The 23,118-nt window shown below is 44.8% G+C and overlaps 1 protein-coding gene across 4 annotated transcripts in view; it reads right to left on the bottom strand.

The window, feature by feature from the left end:
* Positions 1–20,581, bottom strand: part of METTL27 (methyltransferase like 27) — a 44,823-nt gene extending 24,242 nt beyond the window's left edge. Inside the window, exons 1-6 of one of the 4 annotated variants that reach the window (XM_066599771.1) lie at positions 20,506–20,581; positions 14,017–14,095; positions 13,815–13,930; positions 12,384–12,478; positions 8,851–9,031; positions 5,773–5,901 (exon numbers count right to left, since the gene is read on the bottom strand). In XM_066599771.1, coding sequence (XP_066455868.1) covers positions 5,773–5,901; positions 8,851–8,970 — 249 coding nt within the window. In that variant the 5' untranslated portion in view covers positions 8,971–9,031; positions 12,384–12,478; positions 13,815–13,930; positions 14,017–14,095; positions 20,506–20,581. The remainder of the gene's footprint in view (positions 1–5,772; positions 5,902–8,850; positions 9,032–12,383; positions 12,479–13,814; positions 13,931–14,016; positions 14,096–20,505) is intronic. The other 3 variants (XM_066599768.1, XM_066599770.1, XM_066599769.1) reach the window with 3 other exon arrangements.
* Positions 20,582–23,118: the final 2,537 nt, after the last annotated feature.

The raw sequence follows: 23,118 nt of genomic DNA, 5'->3' as shown, positions 1-23,118 counted from the left end.
ATGATTGCAGCATCGCCGCTCACCATCTGGGTAGACTCCTCAAAGTTTCCAAGGACCTGGCAGATGTCTGCCAACCAGGCCCACTCTTCTGTAAAGAATTGAGGAGGCTGACTCCCACTGCGCCGCCCATGTTGGAGTTGGTATTCCACTATAGCTCTACGCTGCTCATAGAGCCTGGCCAACATGTGGAGCGTAGAGTTCCACCGTGTGGGCACGTCGCACAGCAGTCGGTGCACTGGCAGATTAAACCAATGTTGCAGGGTGCGCAGGGTGGCAGCGTCCGTGTGGGACTTGCGGAAATGTGCGCAGAGCCGGCGCACCTTTCCGAGCAGGTCTGACAAGCGTGGGTAGCTTTTCAGAAAGTGCTGAACCACCAAATTAAAGACGTGGCGTGAGGCTGCCGAGCTGCAGAGCCGCCACCAGGTTACGGCCGTTGTCACACACGACCATGCCCGGTTGGAGGCTCAGCGGCACAAGCCAGCGGTCGGTCTGCTCTGTCAGACCCAGCAGCAGTTCGTGCCTCTTCTCTCCTAAGCTGAGTAGTTTCAGCACGGCCTGCTGACGCTTGCCCACCACTGTGCTGCCACGCCGCGCGACACCGACTGCTGGTGACGTGCTGCTGCTGACACATCTTGATTGCGAGACAGAGGTTGCGTAGGAGGAGGAGGAGGAGGAGGAGGGTGGTTTAGTAGAGGAAGCATACACCGCCGCAGATACCACCACCGAGCTGGGGCCCGCAATTCTGGGGGTGGGTAGGACGTGAGCGGTCCCAGGCTCTGACTCTGTCCCAGCCTCCACTAAATTCACCCAATGTGCCGTCAGGGAAATATAGTGGCCCTGCCCGCCTGTGCTTGTCCACGTGTCTGTTGTTACGTGGACCTTGGCAGTAACCGCGTTGGTGAGGGCGCGTACAATGCTGCGGGAGACGTGGTCGTGTAGGGCTGGGACGGCACATCGGGAAAAGTAGTGGCGACTGGGAACCGAGTAGCGCGGGGCCGCCGCCGCCATCATGCTTTTGAAAGCCTCCGTTTCCACAAGCCTATACGGCAGCATCTCCAGGCTGATCAATTTGGCTATGTGCATGTTTAACGCTTGAGCGTGCGGGTGTGTGGCGGCGTACTTGCGCTTGCGCTCCAACACTTGCGCTAGAGACGGCTGGTCGGTGCGCTGAGAGACATTGCTGGATGGGGCCGAGGACAGCGGAGGTGAGGGTGTGGGAGCAGGCCAGGAGACGGTAGTGCCTGTGTCCTGAGAGGGGGGTTGGATCTCAGTGGCAGGTTGGGGCACAGGGGGAGAGGCAGTGGTGCAAACCGGAGGCGGTGAACGGCCTTCGTCCCACCTTGTGGGATGCTTGGCCATCATATGTCTGCGCATGCTGGTGGTGGTGAGGCTGGTGGTGGTGGCTCCCCGGCTGATCTTGGTGCGACAAAGGTTGCACACCACTGTTCGTCGGTCGTCCGCACTCTCAGTGAAAAACTGCCAGACCTTTGAGCACCTCGGCCTCTGCAGGGTGGCATGGCGCGAGGGGGCGCTTTGGGAAACAGTTGGTGGATTATTCGGTCTGGCCCTGCCTCTACCCCTGGCCACCGCACTGGCTCTTCCAACCTGCCCTGCTGCTGCACTTGCCCCCCCCTCTGAAGACCTGTCCTCAGTAGGCTTAGCAAACTAGGTGGGATCAGTCACCTCATCGTCCTGCTGCTCTTCCTCCGAATCCTCTGTGCGCTCCTCCCTCGGACTTACTCCAATTACTACTACCTGAGTGATAGACAACTGTGTCTCATCGTCATCGTCCTCCTCACCCATTGATAGCTCTTGAGACAGTTGCCGGAAGTCCCCAGCCTCATCCCCCGGACCCCGGGAACTTTCCAAAGGTTGGGCATCGGTCACGACAAACTCCTCCGGTGGGAGAGGAACCATTGCTGCCCATTCTGGGCAGGGGCCCGAGAACAGTTCCTGGGAGTCTGCCTGCTCCTCAGAATGTGTCATTGTAATGGAGTGAGGAGGCTGGGAGGAAGGAGGAGCAGCAGCCAGAGGATTCAGAGTTGCAGCAGTGGACGGCGCTGAACTCTGGGTGGTCGATAGATTGCAGGATGCACTTTCTGCCATCCACGACAGGACCTGCTCACACTGCTCATTTTCTAATAAAGGTCTACCGCGTGGACCCATTAATTGTGAGATTAATCTTGGGACGCCAGAAACGTGCCTCTCTCCTAATCCCGCAGCAGTCGGCTGCGATACACCTGGATCAGGAGCTCGGCCTGTGCCCACACCCTGACTTGGGCCTCCGCGTCATCGCCTGCGTCCACGTCCTCTAGGCCTACCCCTACCCCTCAGCATGGTGTATTACCAGTAGTGCAGAAACAGAACGCTGTAATTAAATATGCAGCTTATTGGCCTGTGGTTGGAGGCTGACTTCGCTTACGGAACGCACAGCAGAGCCAGGAAAGAATTTTGTGTAAGCCTGCGGTAACACTTAGCTGGCTGCGTATTAATTAGGACTACTACCCCCAGCAGAGACGCAGTACACTCAGGACGGTCACAGGCAGCCCAAATAGATTTTCTGTCCCAAATTCTTTTGGAAAAGCCCACTGCCTATATAGACAGTATATGTCTTTCACCTTTTTCACTGTCCCTGCCTCAGCACTACTGGCCCTATACTATGTAAAATTACTGCAGACTGAGGACGCAATGCTCTGCACGGCCGATATACCAAAAAAAAAATGTGCAACACTGCAAAAAGCAGCCTCAACAGTACTGCACACAGTCAGATGTGGCCCTAAGAAGAACTGTTGGGGTTCTTGAAGCCTAAAATCAATCCTAACACTCTCCCTATAGCAGCTCCGGCATCAGCAGCACTTTCCCTCAGCTATGTCAGAATGCATCTGTGGCGAGCCGCGGGACGGGCTGATTTATATACTCGGGTGACACCTGATCTCGCCAGCCACTCACTGCAGGGGGGTGGTATAGGGCTGGAACATCACAGGAGGAAGTTGTAATGCCTTCCCTGTCTTTCTATTGACCAGAAAAGCGCGCTAACGTCTCAGAGATGAAAGTGAAAGTAACTCGAACATCGCGTGGTGCTCGCCTCTAGTAACGAGCATCTCGAACACGTTAATACTCGAACGAGTATCAAGCTCGGTCGAGTACGTTCGCTCATCTCTAGTAATCAGTTACTCGACAAGACTGCTGCTCGCTTGAGCATCAGCCTTACACGAGCGTGCTCGCTCATCTCTAGTGATTTTACTATGTTTGTAGTAAAATGTGGCAAAAAAAACAAAACGCACACAGTTCTGCAAATGCACTTTTTGGTGCAGTTTTTATTGCAACCAAACTCCCCTATATGACTGGAGCCTGAGGATTGACGTCGCAAGTGTATGTTTTTACACGTTTTTGTGCACGGAAAAATCCCACTTGCAAAACGCGGAGAATAGAACTTATTGATTTCATTCTCATTTCTTTTTTCGTATGCACGGTTCTTGCAGGCGCAAAAAAAGTTGGACCTGCTCAATTTTGTGCCTATTTGGGCACCAAAGAGGACTTTAGAGGTCTATGGAAGGTGCGCAAAATACGTAGGCATACCCGCGAACATGGGCAGCTCGTTTGGCTTAATAGTCATTTAATTTGTGGTGCTTCCCCCAACTCCTGTGAACTGGCGGTTCCTGCACAGATATGCACAGTATTTGTTCAGGCACACGTGCAAAGAACATTCATTCTCTGCACAGAAAAGTTGCGCAAGACCGAGCGTATTTTGGAATACGCTCGTCTGAAGGAGCCCTAAATTGACTGTGAGGCCTTAGTCAGACGGGCGTTTTTTGCCGCGATTTGCGGATCGCATGACGGATGCGCATCCGCAAATCGCGTGACCGGTGCGCGCAAGTCGCCCGCAAATCGCCCGAAAATTTGCTCCTAGCCGCGTTTCATTAGAAACGGGCCGGAGCTGTCCAGCGCATTGCATTCAATGGAGACGGCAATACAGCCGTCTCCATTGAAAGCAATGCGCTGCGGGCGAGCCCGGGATGAATTGTCGGTAAGGGCTTAAATATATAAGCCCTTACCTGCAATCCATCCTAAAATGTGTTAAAATAAAAAAAAATTGCATTCTCACCTTCTGCCTGCAGCTCCGGGCAGCCGTCCTGCAGTGGGTGTGAAGGGGGTGTGAGTCAGACCTGCCCCCTGATTGGCTCAGCGCTGAGCCAATCAGAGGCATGCCTCACTCACACCCATTCATGAATTCATGAATGGATGTGAGTCAGACCTGCCCCTGATTGGCTCAGCGCTGAGAGGCAGCAGTCACTCACCCATTCATGAATTCATGAATGGGTGTGTGAGTGAAACCGGCCTCTGATTGGTCAGGCTGTGACCAATCAGAGCAGATCATTCAGCAGGCGGGGATTTTAAAGCCCCGCCGGCTGAATAGTGCCGAGAAGCAGTTCAGGAGAACTGACAGCGGCCGCTGCTGGACTCCGGCTGCAGCGGAAAGGTGAGTATACAATTTTTTTTTATTTTAACACATTTTAGCATGAATTGCAGGGAAGGGTTTATATATTTAAGCCCTTCCCGACAATTAACCCCGCGCACGCCGGCAGCCCATTGCTTTCAATGGAGCGGCTGTATTGCCGCTCCATTGAATTCAATGGGCAAACATCGTTCTTCTCTGCCACAGCTGTTACAGCTGTGGCAGAGAAGAATGATTTGTCTTCTATATGTTCTCAATGGGGTCGGCGCTGCTGCCGCCGGCCCCATTGAGCGCATATACAGAAGCGAACAGGAATCGCAGATCGCAGATAGGTGCGATCTGCGATTTTTTGTTCTATAATTTTTCGGACGAGCGCATAAAAAGCGCTCATGTGTCCGATACCATTGCGAAGCAATGGTTTTAAAAAATCGCCGGACGCATGCGCATGCGCAAATCGCGGCAAAAAACGCCCGTCTGACTAAGCCCTAATGCTGCCTTTTAATTCTCAGCCTGTCAGCCTGGGCTGCGGGTTGTCACTGCAGGTTTCACTCCTTGAAATGAAAGCTGGAATCATGTATCTAACCTGCACCCAAATCCTCTGCAACATCCAGTTGTAACACATGCGGGTTTGACATATATTGGCGCCAAAATCCTATTCCCCAACTTGCGTACATCCAGTGAAAAATGTGATATCCATGAGATGTGATCACCACTAAATGACCGTTATTATTGGTAGAATGGAGCGGTTGGAGAGTATATACAGTATACACAGTGTAGGCTTAGCCGTATGGGCGAGGTACGCCTGAGAGGACACATCTTGCATGGGACAGCACTGGGATACCAGTCTGTGTTCTGTCTGATACACGGACACAACACGCGGATATGCATTGCATGTGCTACTTCTTGTTCGTAAAGCGGACACAAATAGGACGCGTCATGAGTTCTTCATGCAGAATATAAGTCTGTGTAACATTTGTATGTATACCCTTATAGGTCTATAATGGGGCCGTTTGCAGAATTACACGGACCATACATGTCCCCGAACACTCTAGTGTGCTGGAGACCACATACATATAAATGTGCGGATATCCTATACAATCGCACAAATTAATGCTCATTAATCAATGATACAATTGTATTGTGATTACTTTCCACCTTCTTTACTTGTAGTAACTTTTGTAAAGATACTCTAAACAATATTTTCAATGTTGTACAGGACCTCCTATAATAGAGTCTGGTGAGAACTGTACAGCAGTAACAGCAGCACTACTGCACCCTGGTGGCTGTAGTATGCATTGCAGGTAACATGTACATACTTCCTCAGCTGCACGGCCAGTTCCACAAGCTACATCTAGCACAAGCTTCGACTCTCGATTCAGCCGACACACCGAGGCCAACGCCAGCGCCGCTAAATGTGGAGCTTCATATTCCAATACGGAGACATCCTTAAATGGACAAAATACAAATGAAGTAAATGTGCAAATTAGTGGAGTAATAGCAATGTTAATATCCTTGCACTGTGACATCACTGCGTTTATTATCCCTGTACTATGACATCACTGTGTTTATTATCCCTGTACTGCTTTTATTATTCCTGCACTGTGACATCACTGTGGTTATAATCTCTGTACTGTGACATCACTGTTTATTAACCCTCTACTCTAACATCACTATTATTATCTCTTGTACTGTGACATCACTGTGGTTATAAGATCGGATTCTCACAAGCATATTCGTATTTGCACCACATTTTTATGCATCGTGCATTGCGTATTTGCATTTAATTTGCACAAAACAATACGCAGCATGCTCTATTTTCCTGCACATTTGCACACAAAAATAGCACATATTGAACTATTTAACTTAATTGCTCATTTCCATGAATGGAAGCATGCATGTATATTTTTTTCGGCTTGTGCAAGTGTGCACGATTTGTGCATGCAGCAAGTACAATAAATCACAATGCAGCGCAAATGCACGTGTAAATGCACTTATGCTCTGGTGACGCTGGCCTTAGAGTGTATGTAATATATAATGACAGGCTGCTTTCCATAGACGGCACTTCCTTATGTGGAAGACTCACATGACAAATGACAGACAATGTGCTGCCCTCTTCTTGTCCTTACAGAAGGCACTTAAGCTGTTGTCTGTCAGAAATCCCTCAGTGTGTAATGTAGCACCCTTAAACTCCTAATTGTCCTCCCTGCTTCACCTCTCTGTGAGGAGCACATGTCCCCAAGCCAAGTTCCTACTGTACACTGATGAGGGACAAACACCCCGAAACAGCTGTTTGTGTATGGATTCTGGCTTTTGGTCTTCAATTCCCAATCATTGTTATAAAGACCTGTATAAAGGATCTGACATTGAATTGCAGAAATGCTGCCATCCAATATGTGGCGCTGCAGAGATAGGTTTACAGCCTGCAACTTACAGGAGCCCTTTCCAGCTCTTAAAGAGGAGACAACTCCTGTCATTTACCAGTCCTGTTATAAATGTTCTTTAAAATATGCTGTTCAATATATAAAATGTATGTGTAGCTGCACGGGGCATGTGGGGGCCCAAGCTGAACATTTGCACCTGGGCCGATGAGCTTTTAGCTCCTGGGTGCCGTTCCTGCAGTGTGCAGTTTCAAGCTAAGATGGAACAATATCTATGCAGCGCCACCTGTTGGAAGGCAGCATTTCTTTTAGTCAATATCAGACTTTTTAAGCAATCTTTGTAACAATGACTGGAAATTGTGAGCCAAAGCCATAATAACCATACACGGACAGCTGTTTCAGGGTGATTACCCCTCAACAGTGAGCAGCAGGTATCAGGCTTGGCTAGTGAGAGGCCTATAGATGTTGGTCAGGAAGGGTATCGTTTTTCCTTAGGGACAGTACCTAGAAGGTGTAAGGAGACTTATAAGGCCATCCATGCTCCTCTGGGAAATATGCAAATAAAAAGATGGAACAATACCTCCGCAGCGCCACCTATTGGGAGGCAGCATTCCTGCAAGTCAATTTTAAACTTTTTAAACAAGCATTAGAACCGCTAACTGTACGCGGTTATTCTGGCTTTGGCTCACAATTCCCAGCCATTGTTATAAGGCTTGTTTAAGGGCTGCGGAATATGTTGGCGCTATATAAATAAAGATTATTATTATTATTATTATTAATAAAACATCTGACATTGACTTGCAGGAATGCTGCCTCTCAATAGGTGGCGCTGCAGCCAGAATGACAAGAAAAGATAGAAGAATTCTTCAAGTCTTTAATTGCATCTTAGGGTGCATTTACATGGGTGAAAAAATTGTGCAAATTCTATGTGTTGCGAGATGCATGAAAATGCAACCTACCATTCGTAATGGGTATATTACCATAGTCTATTTCTCTCTGGCAGTGATGCTGAGAGACAAAAAAAATTGCACCTTGTTCTGTTTTTGTGCTATTATCGCATTGAATGGCTGTGATTGGTTCATTGAGCGCTGCAGTGATTGGCTGAGCCGCGGCGCTCGAGAACCTGGAGGTGGGATTTTTGAAACTCCTCACTAGGAAGCGCTGGCAAAAAAATAAAGACAAGTACCGGAGCTGCAGAGGAGAGGTGCGGCGGAGCCGACAGCACCTGTTAGTTGATGGATTGTTTTTTATGTAATACAGTTAGGGCTTATTTTCAGAGTAGAGCTTATATTTCAAAATCCCCTGAAAATCCTGACAAAAGATAGCTACAAAGTTGCATGACTTTGTAGCGCCACAAAATCGCGATATTGCAGCAAAAATACATAAAACGCGCCTTTTGAAAGAGGCCTTACTTTTGCACCATTCTCTTCGAGCCGCCCTGTATTTGGTCTCTATTGTAGGGTGTAGATAATAAGTTATTTCTCAGGCGGGTCACTCCAATAAATGTATACTGCTTGATATGGAAAGCCCTTGATATTCTTTATAGCTATAGCCATATTATGGCCAAGTACAACCAGATGGCCTTCTAACCAAGAGTGCAATTTAAGTCCATGATTTGGGAAAGGCTTTATTGATTAGCACTAAATATACGGCTCATGGACAGATCTGTAATACTTATATGGTCACGTTCACAGAGCCAACATTCCCCACCTCGAATATTGCATTGAATAAAGAATTTCTTCGTTTACTTTCTCTGAAGCATAAGTCTTTAGATTAAAATGTCTTAAAGATCATGAGAAACATACTTGCAGTCGGTCTCCAAACTTCTTTGTCTGGTGCTGTATAATTTATGGGAATTCTGTCCTATATACAATAACGTGGTTTTTCCCTGTGTGTTTAGTTTGCCTTGATGATATATACTACAGTGACCTAAGTTTAGGGTCCCATGTTGGCTGGAAGCTAGGGCCAATGTCATATTTCATTATGGAACATGGAGAGCAACACCCAGCCTCTTACCTTTTCATACTGCGCGGCCCACTGGTCGTAAAACTGTAGCTTTTCCGAGACGGAACAGCTTTTGTGAGCGGCAGTAATTACATCCCGGACTTGTTGTAGCCGTTTACCGCAGTCGGCCATGTTTGTAGATTTTCAGTTGATGCGCTACTCTTGTCCTCATAGACTTCTGATAAAAAGTTATCTGAAAAAGGAGAATTAGTACTTAACAGAAAAGTTTTTGTGAGCTGAATTTGTTAGTAGGGTAAATAATAACTGTACAATATCGATGTACGAATGGTCACTATCCATAACGCCTCCTGGTTCTGCAGCAATAACCCTCTATAGCATGCTATGGAAAAAGAATTCTTCATGCACACGAGAGGAAACCAATTATGGTTTCCGTTCGCGGACGAAAAATCATAGCATGCTCCATTTTCCTGAAATTCCCGCACGGACGGCTTGTCAATGGAAGCCATCTGATCTGCAGCCCGCCCGCAATTGACATTGCAAATGGACCGTGGATTCCGCAGGAAAAGCAGGAGTTTAAAAAAAAAGTCTGTACCGTGCATGTCCGATGGCGAGCCGTGTACAGATGAAGATCAAGAAAGGCAGGACGCGGGGCAGAATCCGTGCATGCCCGTGTGCATTCGGCCATATGGAAACAGCTGAGTATGCTCATACACTGTCTCCATAGTTGTCATCCAGTGTGGACATTTGTCACCTGTACATCAGGAAGAGGTGACCTCCACCTCTCCTATCCTGTGGATAGGTGCTAAAAGTCAATCTTGGGAATACCCCTTTAGATGGGTTGACTCATCTGGACAACCCTTTTCCGTAAGACCTATTTGGACATATGGAGATCCCCTATTCTGGACCTTGTTTTATAAGCCAGGCCGGAGAGCCATTGCAAAGGCTGTCAATCAGGCTACAGTCACACGATATCAGGCTGAGAAATAGGGAAGTGCAGCTATGGAAATCAGCCCGTCGTTGTTAATTACATTTATTACGGTCACTCGAAGTCATAAATTGTAAAAGAGGATAAAAAAAATCTGCAATATCTCTGGAGGGAAGCCCAGTGATGTTAGTGCTGAAGGGGGGCCCTTGGGCCCCCCTAGCTTATGAGTGGGGTGCAATTGTGCCTCCAACTGCTACCCCCTGCCCAAGAGTGAAGAGGGCTGCAGGAGAGGTGAGTATATATCAAAGGAAAAGCAGCACCCAAAAATAGAACATGCTGTGAGCTTTTTCCTCACAGCAACGCTCATGTAAATAGATCCATCCAAAAGAATAGATTTCATATTTGTATGAGTTTTGTGTGCGTCGCACACAACTTGCGCAAGTTCCTTGTTCATGTGAACAAGCCCTTAGTTGATAGCAGGGGTGGCTGCAACCTGAGAAAGGATGAGAAGACCCCTTTAAGTGCAGCCATAGACTTAATTTTCCCCTGACCAGGCACTATCTATACAAATAGTTCATTTCTTTTGTCCATAACCTGACATTGTTATATGGAAAGCCATATTACTGTGTGCGCTGCCATGTTTCAGTTAATGCCAGAATTACCAACTGTTCACTAGAAGAAATGGCGGGCTAAGTACACTATATTTTATTATACTAACGTCCATCCTTCCTTGGACAACCTCATCAATGTGACTCAGTATATTCCTTCTTGAGCCGAGTACAGCAGCATATGACCATTACACATTTACAACCTGTTCTCAGGCCACAGAGCTCATTAATAGTGCTTTGCTTTCCAGTTATGAATCTGAATAAACTGGACGCGGATTTATAATCTTCACATTTTCCTGAGAGCATGAGCAAACATTATTATATTAAAGCATGGTCCATGAATAACTCCCTCATCCCAGCCCCTTCGTGTCAGCTGCACTAATGCAGAACATTCTCCTCATTTCAAATGGAATTTGGACATTTTCACTACAACAAAAATGTGAAAAGCCTTCAAAGTGACTGTTGGTGGCTGCAGCTCAGTCCTGGCAACAATGCTGTATTTGCATATTTGCCAAAGGTGCGGTCTCTTAGAAAAAAAAAAAAAAGAAGAAAAATACGGCTTTCTGTAAAAATGTTCTTTCGAAGTCTCCTTAGAAATGATTAAATAAGCATTCAATCACTCACAGCTCATGTATAGTAAAAGTGAGCTCTAAATTGACCAACTAATCCGCATATTAAATAATCCTATGGCTCTGTTCTCCTATTTAACACCGCCAGCTGTTGTGTCTGCATGGCAGGAGAAGTGGGAATACTCCCTCTAGTGGAGAACAGGTGCATGGTTTACAGTACTCAAATCTGAAGGAGGCTCCAGTTTGGATCCACTTTACATTTTATAATAGGGAACTGGATTATGAGCCGTTACCTAGTATAATATAATTACCAGACTTTTTCTCTTTACTAGCGGGAGTCATTTCGTACGACATACATGTTAACTATTTTGGCCTTCAGGAGGCAGTAATTTGTTTTGCTTTCTCATCCCTGTCTGTCCAAAGCTGTGATGTTTTTTCCATTGACACCTGAGAGCTTGTTTTTAGAGGGTTGAGTTGTAGTTTTTAATATTATTATTTTTGGGTACGTATAATGCATAAAAAAGTTTTATTGGTCTATTTAAAGTGGGGGGCAGAAATAACAGCAATTATGTCATTTTTTTTAGGTCTTGTCATTTTGGTTTTTGTTTTCACTGTGTTCACCATGCAGTATATACACTAAGCAACAGGTTACGCTATGCTAAATTGAGTTCCTTTTATGTTTTATTACCTTTGCACAATGATAATACTTTTTTTTAGAAGGGATTGTCCAGTTGTAAACTATTCAAGCTTATCCGTAGGATAGGCCATCAATAGTAGATCAGTGAGGTGCTGCCCGCTGATTAGCTGTTTGTTTGGCCGTTGCATCCATACACTGAGCTGATTTCTGCAGAAAGCAGACAGCTCCGTTTTCACTGTAGTGGCCAGGCTTGGTATTGCAGTCCATTCAGTTCAATTGGGCTTTGCAATAACAAGCCAAGCCATTGCAGTGAGAATGGTGTTGTCTGTTTCCTGCAGAAATAAGCTCAATGCACAAGTCTATTGGTCCGACAGACCCCAGCTGATCTAATGTTGGTGGCCTATCCTGAAGATAGGCTATCAATAGTTTGCATCTGGGCAACCCCTTTAAAGCATTTTGTTTTTGTGTTGCCGTATGCTGTGAGCCATATCTTTTTTTATTGCTTAGGCAATGACGCTGTATGAGAGCTTGTTTTTTGTGCAATGAGTTGACATTTTCATTTGTATTAACTTTCAGATCACTTTATTTTTTGGGGAATGCAGGATGAAAAAAAGAACAGCAATTCTGGCATGGCTTTTTCTCTTTTTTTTATACAGCATTCACCAGTGGGTTCAATAACATGATGATTTTAGAGTTCAGGTCTGTTAAGTCTGAGCCGGACGCCAAAACACCTCTTCCAGATCCGACTTAATAGTTGTCCAACAGGATGAATATACACACTAGTAATAACTCAGAGAGCAAAACCATATAAAACAGAACTAAAAAGACAGAAAGGGAAATCTCACCCTATTACACTAATATGAGAAAACCCTGCGAGCAGGGCGATCGCGCTGACGAGGGCAGCCCCACTTCCAGAACCTTGAGGCTGCCTAGACTGTTCCTAGATAGAAAGGGGGTAACAATTGATAGATGTAAATATCAAAAATAACAACAGCACTAAATACAAGACCAGATTATGAGCATAAACACCAGGGACTTATCTGAGGTACAGACGACACCAGAGGACCAGAACTCCTCCATGAAAAGAATAACTGACACCCTCTGAGAGGATAGGTGAGAATATATATACTAGTGGCTAATTGGCCGGCTGGGGCCACTATTTCCCCACTGACCAATGAGACCACAGACCAACAGATGGAAATGGACTGGTCAGCATTGAATGCTAAATAGTATATGTGCCAGCACCACTGTCTCATGTGCCTGGCTGAAGTCAGGACGCCAACCTGGACCTTTTTCTGTGTCATGGCTATTGCACTGTGACACTGATGCATCCTGTACATCTTGACAGGGTCAATAAACAATGCTGATTATGTTGTTTTTCTTTTTTAACATAAAGTAATTTGAATTGGGGAAAAAGTATTTCAGTTTTTTTTTAACTTTTTTTCAGTGCCACATGGAGATTTGACCATGCAATCACTGCTATAATACACTGTAATACATCTGTATCATCCTACTAGACCCTGCCTTTGGATACTCTTTAGATTGATTTCATTTTAAATATTGAGAACTATATAGCATTTCATTGGTTTTGTAGCTCTACCTTAGCTAGAGAGACAGGCTGCAGACTTCAACTGCACAGTAGAAGGAAATGGAGGAAGAGGAGGGGGAGGAGAAGGAAGAAAAGAAGGAGGAAGGAAGAAAAGAAGAAAGAGTAAAGAAGAGGAAAAGAAGGGTCAAGGAAAAAGGAGGACAAAGGAAGGAAGTGGAAAAGGAGGAAGGAAGAAGAAAAGAAGGAGGAAAGAAGAGGAAAAGAAGGAGAAGGAGAAGGAGGAAAAGAAGGAGGAAGAAAGAGAAAAATAAGGAGGTGGAAGGAGGATGAGAAGAAGAAGGAAGAGGAGAAGAAGAATATTGTAGTGACTTTGGTAAAGTTTGATATGAAACAGGGTTTCACTATGTATTTTTGGTCAACACTAGTATCACCAAATGTCACTGGCATACAGATGGGCCTATGTATAGATTTTGTACCAGACATTAGGAATTCAGTGTTACATACAGTAAAGCAATTTTTTTCTAGGTAGATACAAAGACAAAATATGGCTACAGATGTAGTTGTGGAGTAGCCATGTGATGGCTTCTCATTGTCTATTTCATAATGCATGAATAAAGCTGATGACAAACCCGTTGCTCTATATTTAACATATGTGCTAAAATCCGTGTTAAAACATTCATATGGATTTTTTCCAATCTAAATGAAAAGTCTCCATTTCTATACATACCAGAAACTTTACATCTTCCAGATATGACTAAAATACTGGAATGAAGCCTTCAAGTCAGAGTTGAGTTTCTGGAAGGCTATTGATGTGGCTTTCCCAACTTCAGATCTTCTAGAGAGCTGTAATAGAGAACTGATCTGTCGTAAATGTGCTGGCTCTGAGCAGTTCAAGAAGTCATTTCTAAGAATTGAAAGATTTCTTTTACCTAGTAAAGAACTTTCACTGCATTCTTTGGCTTTGCAGACAATACGCTCACATTCTCCAGATACTATGCTGAAAATGTGCTACAATTAAAAAGCATCGTTACTAGAAAGAAAATTCGCATATTTGGCCAGTATGGGCAGAAGAGTGAATTGTTATTATGGGCACATGGGCTGCAGTCTGATTAGGTTAGATCATGCAAACTCCTAGGGCCTACTGGAATGTCCGCACCCCATGCCTCTGTTAGTATACATTGCTGTACCGCATGCAGTGAAATCAGCGGTGCAGTGTGAGACTATGGCGGTCTATGGGTGCTGTATTATACACCCCTACAACACAGATATGTAATATGGTGGCTCAGTGGTTAGCACTTTTGTCTTGCAGCGCTGGGGTCCTGGGTTCAAATCCAACTGAGTACAACATCTGCATGGAGTTTGTATTTTCTCCCTGTGTTTTTGTAGGATTTTTCCCATACTCCAACAGCATACAGGTTGGTGAAAGTATCTTTAAGGGATATGGCATGTAGATGGGTTAGTGAGTAAGGGACTCGCAGTCTGTTGTATTCTCTCATTTCTACAGTTTAGAGATGAGCGAGTATACTCGCTAAGGCACATTACTTGAGCGAGTAGTGCCTTAGCCGAGTATCTCCCCGCTTGCCTCTAAAAAGATTCGGGGGCCGGCGCCGGTGACAGGTGAGTTGCGGCGGGGAGCGGGGGGGGGGGGAGAGGGAGAGAGAGATCTCGCATCCGTTACTCCCCGCTCTCCCCCGCCGGCCCCTGAATCTTTAGACACGAGCGGGGAGATACTCTACTAAGGCACTACTCGCTCGAGTAATGTGCCTTGGCGAGTATACTCGCTCATCTCCACTACAGTTGTATTTCTGCCATTTGTTGTATGAGTGTGACTCCTAGTGGTCTAGTAACGTAACTGTTTTAAGTCTCCCCATGGAGTGTAATAATCTTGGCTGTGGTGGGTTGCAATGGGTGGGGCATAATTACAGGTCCTTGAGCTTACTAGGACATCTGGGGCATGTAGGCACCATAAATATGTGCACTGCACTATGTGTGGCGTAGGTCACACGAGAAGTTGTTGCAGCAACAATGCGGCTGCCAGCTGGGTGCTGTAACAAGCCCTCTGGCATGGCCTATAGCTGTTTGGTCTATGACATGTAAGGGGAAGTTAAAGAAGAAGATTTGCAAGTACAGCGTTATCCCCTAATGGGGACGACAGACATCTGTGACTACCCACGTGCTCTGCCACTGCTACCACGAGCACTTGTATCACATCATCAATGCTGGGGACTTGTAAGGACTCTGATTAGTTGCCCATGTGAGTGGGAATATATCAGTTGCCCACAAAAGTGATATATAGAGGAGCTGCTGGATGACTTCCTACTCGGGTAAGCGGATGACACATGGACTTGAGTCTGCTTGTTTATTTGTGGGACTGTTTATGCTCCAGTGCCTCCGATTTCTCCGATGATTGTTACAAACTTAATAAGGGACTGCCCTCGATAACGAGGGTTAAGAACTGTAGCCATTACCGACTGTTGTGAAACGTTTAAAAGCTGTCACCTCCGATGTCTTGGAAGACTTCTTGTTGGATTGTTAGTATATATCACTTCAGCATCATGGCGGGTTCACTGTTTATTACTCCATGAAAGTCCTTGTCACTTCAGCCTTGTAATCAAACCCACTTTGCAGCACGGCCCAGGGGCTATAAGGGTGCTTTTGCATCTGCATTAGTCATCCAGCTTTCCTGTTTGGGAAGCAGGAAAGAGTAGTCCCTGCAACTAAATCTCTATCTCTGAACATAACCGAATAGCCTTGGATGGATCCCATTGCCCATAATGGGGTCCGCCCGCTTTCTGCCCAGCTGTCCGGCTTCTGGGCGGAAGAAAAAGCCCTGCATGCAGCGATCTTTCTTCTGGTATTTTGAGCCGGATCTGTGACAGGGCCTCTAACTGACGGTTCCAACATACATGTAAAACCACCCTTACCCGTGCGATGATTTTGGAGTCAACACACTGGGAGGAGAGAAGTCCCTTCCAACCATTGGTGGTACCCGCCAGCAACCATGAGGCACCATCGGAAACAGCTAAGCCTTATCCTCAAACCTAGAAGAGGGCCCCAACATAACCCAGGAGAACCTCCTTTGATAGTGATGTAAAGTGCTGTGTAATATGTATGCGCTATATAAATGAAGATGATTGTTGTGATATGGTAAACCCGCATGATCTATATCTGCCAGCCATTTAGTCACATGCATGTTGTCACTTCATTTTTATAAATGTATATTGTCATTTATGATTTCTGATCTGAATGCTGTTTATTGTACAGAATTGTACAAATCATACAATATTCAATCAACACAGAAAATAGATGGGATGATCACATAGTATACAGGGAAACCTCTATATTGAAAAATGCTCTTCTAGAAGGATTGTGCTCTTAAAGATAGCCAGCATGTATAGTATATGAAGGAAGTGAAAATCTTTCATATGCAGGGCTGTACTGGTAATCTGCCCAGCTAGGGAGATTGATGGTGGGATTGTCTGTCAAAGGGTCAACCTTCACCTTAAAGTACAAACTGCACTGATAATACCATTCCTGTAGGCAGATCTTCTGCAGAAAAAATAAGGAAAATCCTATAGAGCTCTTCCTTCACCTCCAAAAGGGGCGGGAAAGGGGACAATGCCAAAAAAAGGCAAGAAAGTTTACATTTAAAGTAAAAAATCCATTAAAAAAAAAAACACATTTTATCCCACAAAAACCTTTTAAATCGATAAAAAATGTTTTAAAAAGTTTCAAAAACCAACACATAACAGATATTGCCACCTATTTGTAATGACCCAAACAATGAAAATATTTTGTTATTTATTGCGCATGGTGAACGCCGCAAAAGTAATATAAAAAAGAAATGGCAGAATTGCTATTTTTTTTTTTTTGCTTCCCAAAAAGCACAATAAAAAGCAATCCAAAGATCACATGCACCTCAAAATGGTACCAATAAAAACTACACCTCTTCACACAAAGACTCCTCATACAGCTCCAATGCCAGAAAAATAAAATTGTTATGGGTCCTAGAATGTAGCGATGCAGATTCACTTGCTTTACTTTAAAAACATGTAGGCCTGTCACTAAGGAGATAAGCCCACACTGGGTTTTTTTTTTTTTACACACTGTTGGATTGCATTTGGGGGTTCCATCACAATTGCTGAAAACAGCATTGTGATGGATCCCCCAAACTGAATCATTCGCCGTAATTAGTCATACTTAGGTGTCCATTTGACAAGGTCTCCATTACTGCGGTATTTGGAGTATACAATAGTGAAGTCCACTACTCTGTTGTTTACTCTAAATATGGTGAATGGACCCTAAACGAGCACCAAAGTGACTTCCGTTTTACTAATGGCAGTGAATGGTTCTGTCCGGGGATTCCTTCACAATGCTGTTTTTGGTACCTGTAAATCCACACCCAGATGGAATCCCACAGTGTGTACACAAATGCTGTGTGAATGACACTTTATAAAGTCTGTAGTATCGATCAAAAAACTGACACAAAGCTAGGAAGGATAATAACTAACAGAGAAGAGAGAGAAGATTTGAAAAGAGCTAGACAAGCTTGAACAGTGGGTTGCAACTAACACAATGGTATTTAACAGGGAGAAAGTCCTACATCTGGGCAAGAGAAAATAAAAAAAAACACATACTGAATGGGAGGAATTGGGCAAAGCAGCAGCACATGTAAAAAAGACGGGTATATTAATAGATTGCAGACGGAACATGAGGCAACAGTGTGATGCAGTAGCCAAAAAGGCAAACACAATTCTGGGATGTATTAGGAAACACATAGAGTCTAGATCATGTGAGGTAATTATCCTCCTCTACTCTTCCTTAGTTAGACCTTATCTGGAATATTGTGTCCAGTTCTGGGCACCCCACTTTAAAAAAGACATAGACAAACTGAAGCAAGTTCAGAGAAGAGCTACCAGGATAGTGAGCGTTCTGCAAATCATGTACTATGAGGAACGGTTAAATGATCTGGGAATGTATAGTTTGCAAAAAAAGAAGGCTGAGAGGAGACTTAATAGCGGTCTACAAATATCTGAAGGGCTGTCACAGTGCAGAGGGAGTAGCCCTATTCTCATTTGTACAAGGAAAGACTAGAAGCAATGGGATGAAACTGAAAGGGAGGAGACACAGGTTAGATATTAGAAAAAACTTTCTGACAGTGAGGGTGATCAATGAGTGGAACAGGTTACCACAGGAGGTGGTGAGTTTTCCTTCAATGGAAATGTTCAAACAAAGGCTGGACAAATATCTGAACTGATTTGGTTAATCCTGCACACTGACGAGAGTGATATCCGTCGGTGATTCACGACCCGATATCCCCCTTGCAATGCTTCTGAAAAGCCCTGGATGCCGTGGCAGGAGATAGCGATCTTCTCCCATTGATTTCACTACTTCTGTTCCATTGAAAACATGTGGAAACCCCTGGATGCGAGGTGTTTTAATTTGAAAACAACCTCGCATCACTGCGGGGGTTCCCTTCATCCCCGCCATGGCTGTCACCACCGCGCCAGGAGATCACTATGTTCTCCTACTGTTTTCAATCAATGGGAGAAGATCGCTAAAGGAATCCCCTGCTGCGGCTGTGACATCGTGATGTTCTTCCATTGGTTTCAAAACAATAGGCGATATTCAAGAGTTTGAAAACAATGGGTGATATCGCCAAAAGAAAGAACATGCTGCGATTTGTTTTCTACATCGCAACGCAGTGCTATGCAGGAAAACATTGCAAATGGGAGAATGAACCCATTCAAAAGAAAGGGTTTCATATTTCAGTGAAATTTGTGCGTCTCGCAAAGCACAAATCTAACACGATTTTATCGCTAGTGTGAAGGCACCTGTACTTAATCCTGCATTGAGCAGGGGGTTGGACCAGATGACCCTAGAGGTCCCTTCCAACTCTACCATTCTAGGATTCTATTGTGCTCCTTAGAGATGGGCGAGCATACTCACTAATTACTCGATCGAGCATTGTCCTTAGCGAGTACCTACTCGTTCGGAAGAAAAGGTTCGGCTGCCGGCGCGGGTGAGAGGTGAGTTGCGGCAGTGAGCAAGTGGGAGCGGGAAGGGGGGGAGAGGGAGAGAGAGATCTCCCCTCCGTTCCACCCCGCTCTCCCCCGCCGCCGGCAGCCGAACCTTTTCTTCCGAGCGGGCAGGTACTCGCTAAGGGCAATGCTCGATCGAGTAATTGCCCTTAGCGAGCATGCTCGCTCATCTCTAGTGCTCATAGAATTCCATGGATTTCTAGACTAGCTTTGTGTGTTTCCAATTTTGAATGTGGCTTGCTCCAACATATGATTTATCAGGGAGGCATTCTCCCTAGAAGCGTTACTTCGAGGGGAGAATAAAGTGTCTCGCGGAAGCACAACCATCTGCACATTAAGTGACTACAGCTCTGTAATATGCGCACATGTGCCCAAGTATATAACAACATTCAAAGCAATGTCAAACCCAAGAATTTTTGTCATGCTATGTAACCTTTCGCTAATATCTACTTGGAACCGAGGCGAAATGTTTGTTTTTTTGACGCTGGATCAACTAGAATCCCAGCAATGGTGCCACATTCCAAAGCGCTTCCATATTCTGCATCATCATTACGGTACATTTCATCTATGCCAAGCCCAGTCCTGTACACACCATTAACCCGGGCGTCTTATTATCATGTCTAAAAAAGATGGAGACTTCTCCTTTAGTGTGTGACAAGTGAAACATGAAAAGTGAGTGGTTTTGGCAGAGCCGCGGGGTTGCTTTATTATCCAATAGACATAACATGAGGGCTTTTTTCTTTGCATGTTTGGCCGCAGCACATTTTTCGAGGCTGTTATGCAGAATATCGATTGATATAATAAAAAACAGACAAGAATTATGCACCTTGGCGTAAACTGAAACGTCCGAGCCAGAATAGACACATAGATTGTGCCTGTTTTCATATATCATAAAACAATGGAGCAAGTGAAAAATAGACACAAAGTATTTAGGTTTAGAGAATATACAGCGCTGGCTAACAATGGACGGCTTTGCCAATCTTTCTGCTATGTTTTCTGGCGGTAGAAAAAAAAATATTATAACGTTATGTCCCATTTTCTAGCCAACGTGGGCTGTTTACGAAGTTCGTTCTCTTAAAAAAAGGCTAATCCAATTTTCATTACATTGTATTAAAAAATATGGAACCAGACCCTTTGGAAAAGAACCTCGACAACTTTTCGTAAGACACGTCTTCATTTATACATCTCTGGTGGACCTGAATTTATGGGCTGACAGCTGCTGGTCTTTCAGAGCAAATAGATACATATGACAACAGAATGTTCAAGGAATTTATGTGTCTTTTCTGGATGGAGCTGTAAAAGCTTCTGATAGCTGATCCATCCACCCAGGAAACAATAGGTTGACACAATGGATGGCAGTGTTTGTAAATACAATACCTGAGCAGCACGATGGCAGGCGCGTCAGCATGTACGTGGACACCGCAGCTCCCAGGATTCAAAGCGACCGAGGACGTCCTGCCTCGTACAGCAGGCTGGCTCATGCAGACTTGCAAGCTGTAGAACAGGCTGGGCAGTCTGGAAAGGAAATAGTTAAAGTGACTTTCGAATAGTCACTGTGCTGTGAATAATCCCATTTATTGGCTGCAGGATTTTGCACATTTAACACTTTCTCACCCGGAGTGGACTCAGCAGTAGGGTTGAGGTCTTTTTAATCAGAAAATACTGGCAGAGGTAAACAGGGTTGTAGTTTGGGGGGTGGGGGAGGGGGCGGAGCTTTAGGGTGCTTTCACATGGGATGGAATAGTTTGCAACAATGTTGCAAAATATGCCATCCCGGAGCGCTGCACTAAAATCGGCACATGAAAATGCAGATTTTTATGCAGAATTGTGGGCAAACTTTTGCCGTTTTCAATTTAGCATCAAAATTAGCATGTTAACAGCGATGCTGAATAATCCGCGATGGCGTCACAATGGCATATTTGCAGACGCAGCATTTTTGCTGAACCAGCAATGCTTTTTATGCGCACATTGGTGTATTTTGAAATATCTATTTAGTCCAAGGAGTGCCAGATGTGTTCCTTTTCCTGCGCAATTACAGTGTTTCACGTATGTGGTAGCGTACTGAGATGGGGCGGGATATATCTTTCTGGGTTTTTTTTTCTTATCCGCACAATAGCGCAAAGTTTAAACAGTAGGAAAAAAAGCTTCTTTGGACTGGTTCATGCAAAATACGGTCTGCAGCTGAATTGATACTGAATATTCCACAACGTTGTTGTTGAAGATGCCGCCCGGTGTGAAGGCACCCTAAGAGCTTATTCACACGAGTGCGTTTGCGCTTTGTATTATGTGTGTAAAATTTGCGCGCACAATACGCAGTGAACAGAACCAATTGATTTGCTTGGTGTGAGCATTTTGGTCATGCGAAAAAAATAAAACACAGCATGTTCTATTTTCGTGTGGATGGCACATGAGGATAGCATATATTACGCTAAATAAAACTTAATGCCTGTTGAAGTCAATAGGAGCATGGTTGCGTGTTTCTTTGCACGTGCGGATGCTAAAGGTATGCACACGAAAAAAAACCCAGTACAATACGCATACACACATGCGCAAAAACATGCCTATTGCAGAAAATCACAGCACAAATAATCTCTGTACAGTGAGCGTCCGGTTAGCCAATCACACTTGATATCCGGGAAATAGTCAGCCCTGACACCAAGGGCGTAACTATAGAGGGTGCAGGGGATGCGGTTGCACCCGGGCCCAGGAGCCTTAGGGGGCCCATAAGGCCTCTCTTCTCCATATAGGGAGCCCAGTACTATGAATAAAGCATTATAGTTGGGGGCCCTGTTACAGGTTTTGCATTGGGGCCCAGAAGCTTCAAGTTATGTCTCTGTGCAGCATGGCTTAGGTATGGGTACGGGTACAGATACAGATAGAGAGGGGGCCTAGCTCCCGTTTTGCATCAGGGCCCCTGAGCCTTTAGTTACACTCCTGCCTGACACCCACTGTTAGGGCAGTTACAGACAGCCATAGACGCAACTAGGCTCGCTGGGACGGAACATAATTGCACCTGAATGGAGAAAATTTCTTCCCCTTCGCTGGGTGTTCAAATGCCGCGCCATAGCGCAGGAATTTGAAAAAAAAAAAACACGGGAAGATAGGTCCTGCCCCCCTCCAATTTCCCTCCTGATTTAAAAAGCTATTTAGTCTAATGAAGTGTCCAGATGTGTTCTAGTCTTCATGGAATTGCGGAGCGTATTGAACATTTGCGCACCTCCTGTAGACTTTTATGGGGATCTTTGCTGTGCAAATACGCTGAAAGATAAAAGTAATTCCTATTTTTTTTGCATACGCACAAAATGTGCACAAAAAAAGCGTTAATGAGGATGAACCCATTGACTTTAATGGGTTCTATTATCTGTGTATTGCGTACACTAATTCTGCACACACAATGTGCAGCACATCAACGCTCTTCTGAAGAAGCTCTTAATCAGCAAAATATACAGATGTAGCAATCACTAACATGACTGGCCCACCATGGTGACTCCATACACTGCATTGAGTTATCATAATGCGTTAAATGTCAAGTTATACTTTTGCTATATCTGTAAAAGCAGCACAAAATCCGCCACAACTAAGTGGATACAATACTCTGTCCTAGAAAGATCAGCCCTCATCCGTCCATAAACCTTGTGGATGCAGGAAAACGAATGTTCGGACTTCAGTACACCATAACTCACAAGTTTATTTCAGGAAAACAATACACAACTTTAAATTTCAGCCTTTTCAAGCAATTTATGCCATATTTACATGGCGGAGAAAATTGTGCAAGTTCTGAGTATTTTCACGAAGCACGATGTACAAGGTTAATTTACACAGGCTTTTTCCTTTCGCACTGCTAGTGTGAGACGGAAAAATTGAAATGGGTTCTATTTCCGTGCAAGTCATGCACGATAATAGGACTTGCAATGTGCGGTGTGTCATGCACAACTCACTATCGGTCTTGTTAACATGGCCTTACACAGATAAGATCACAAAAATAATAAA

Source organism: Eleutherodactylus coqui, chromosome 4, assembly GCF_035609145.1.
Source record: "Eleutherodactylus coqui strain aEleCoq1 chromosome 4, aEleCoq1.hap1, whole genome shotgun sequence".
NCBI classification, from domain to species: domain Eukaryota; kingdom Metazoa; phylum Chordata; class Amphibia; order Anura; family Eleutherodactylidae; genus Eleutherodactylus; species Eleutherodactylus coqui.
Note: the sequence above shows the minus strand (reverse complement) of the source record. Positions and strands in the feature narration are given on the sequence as shown.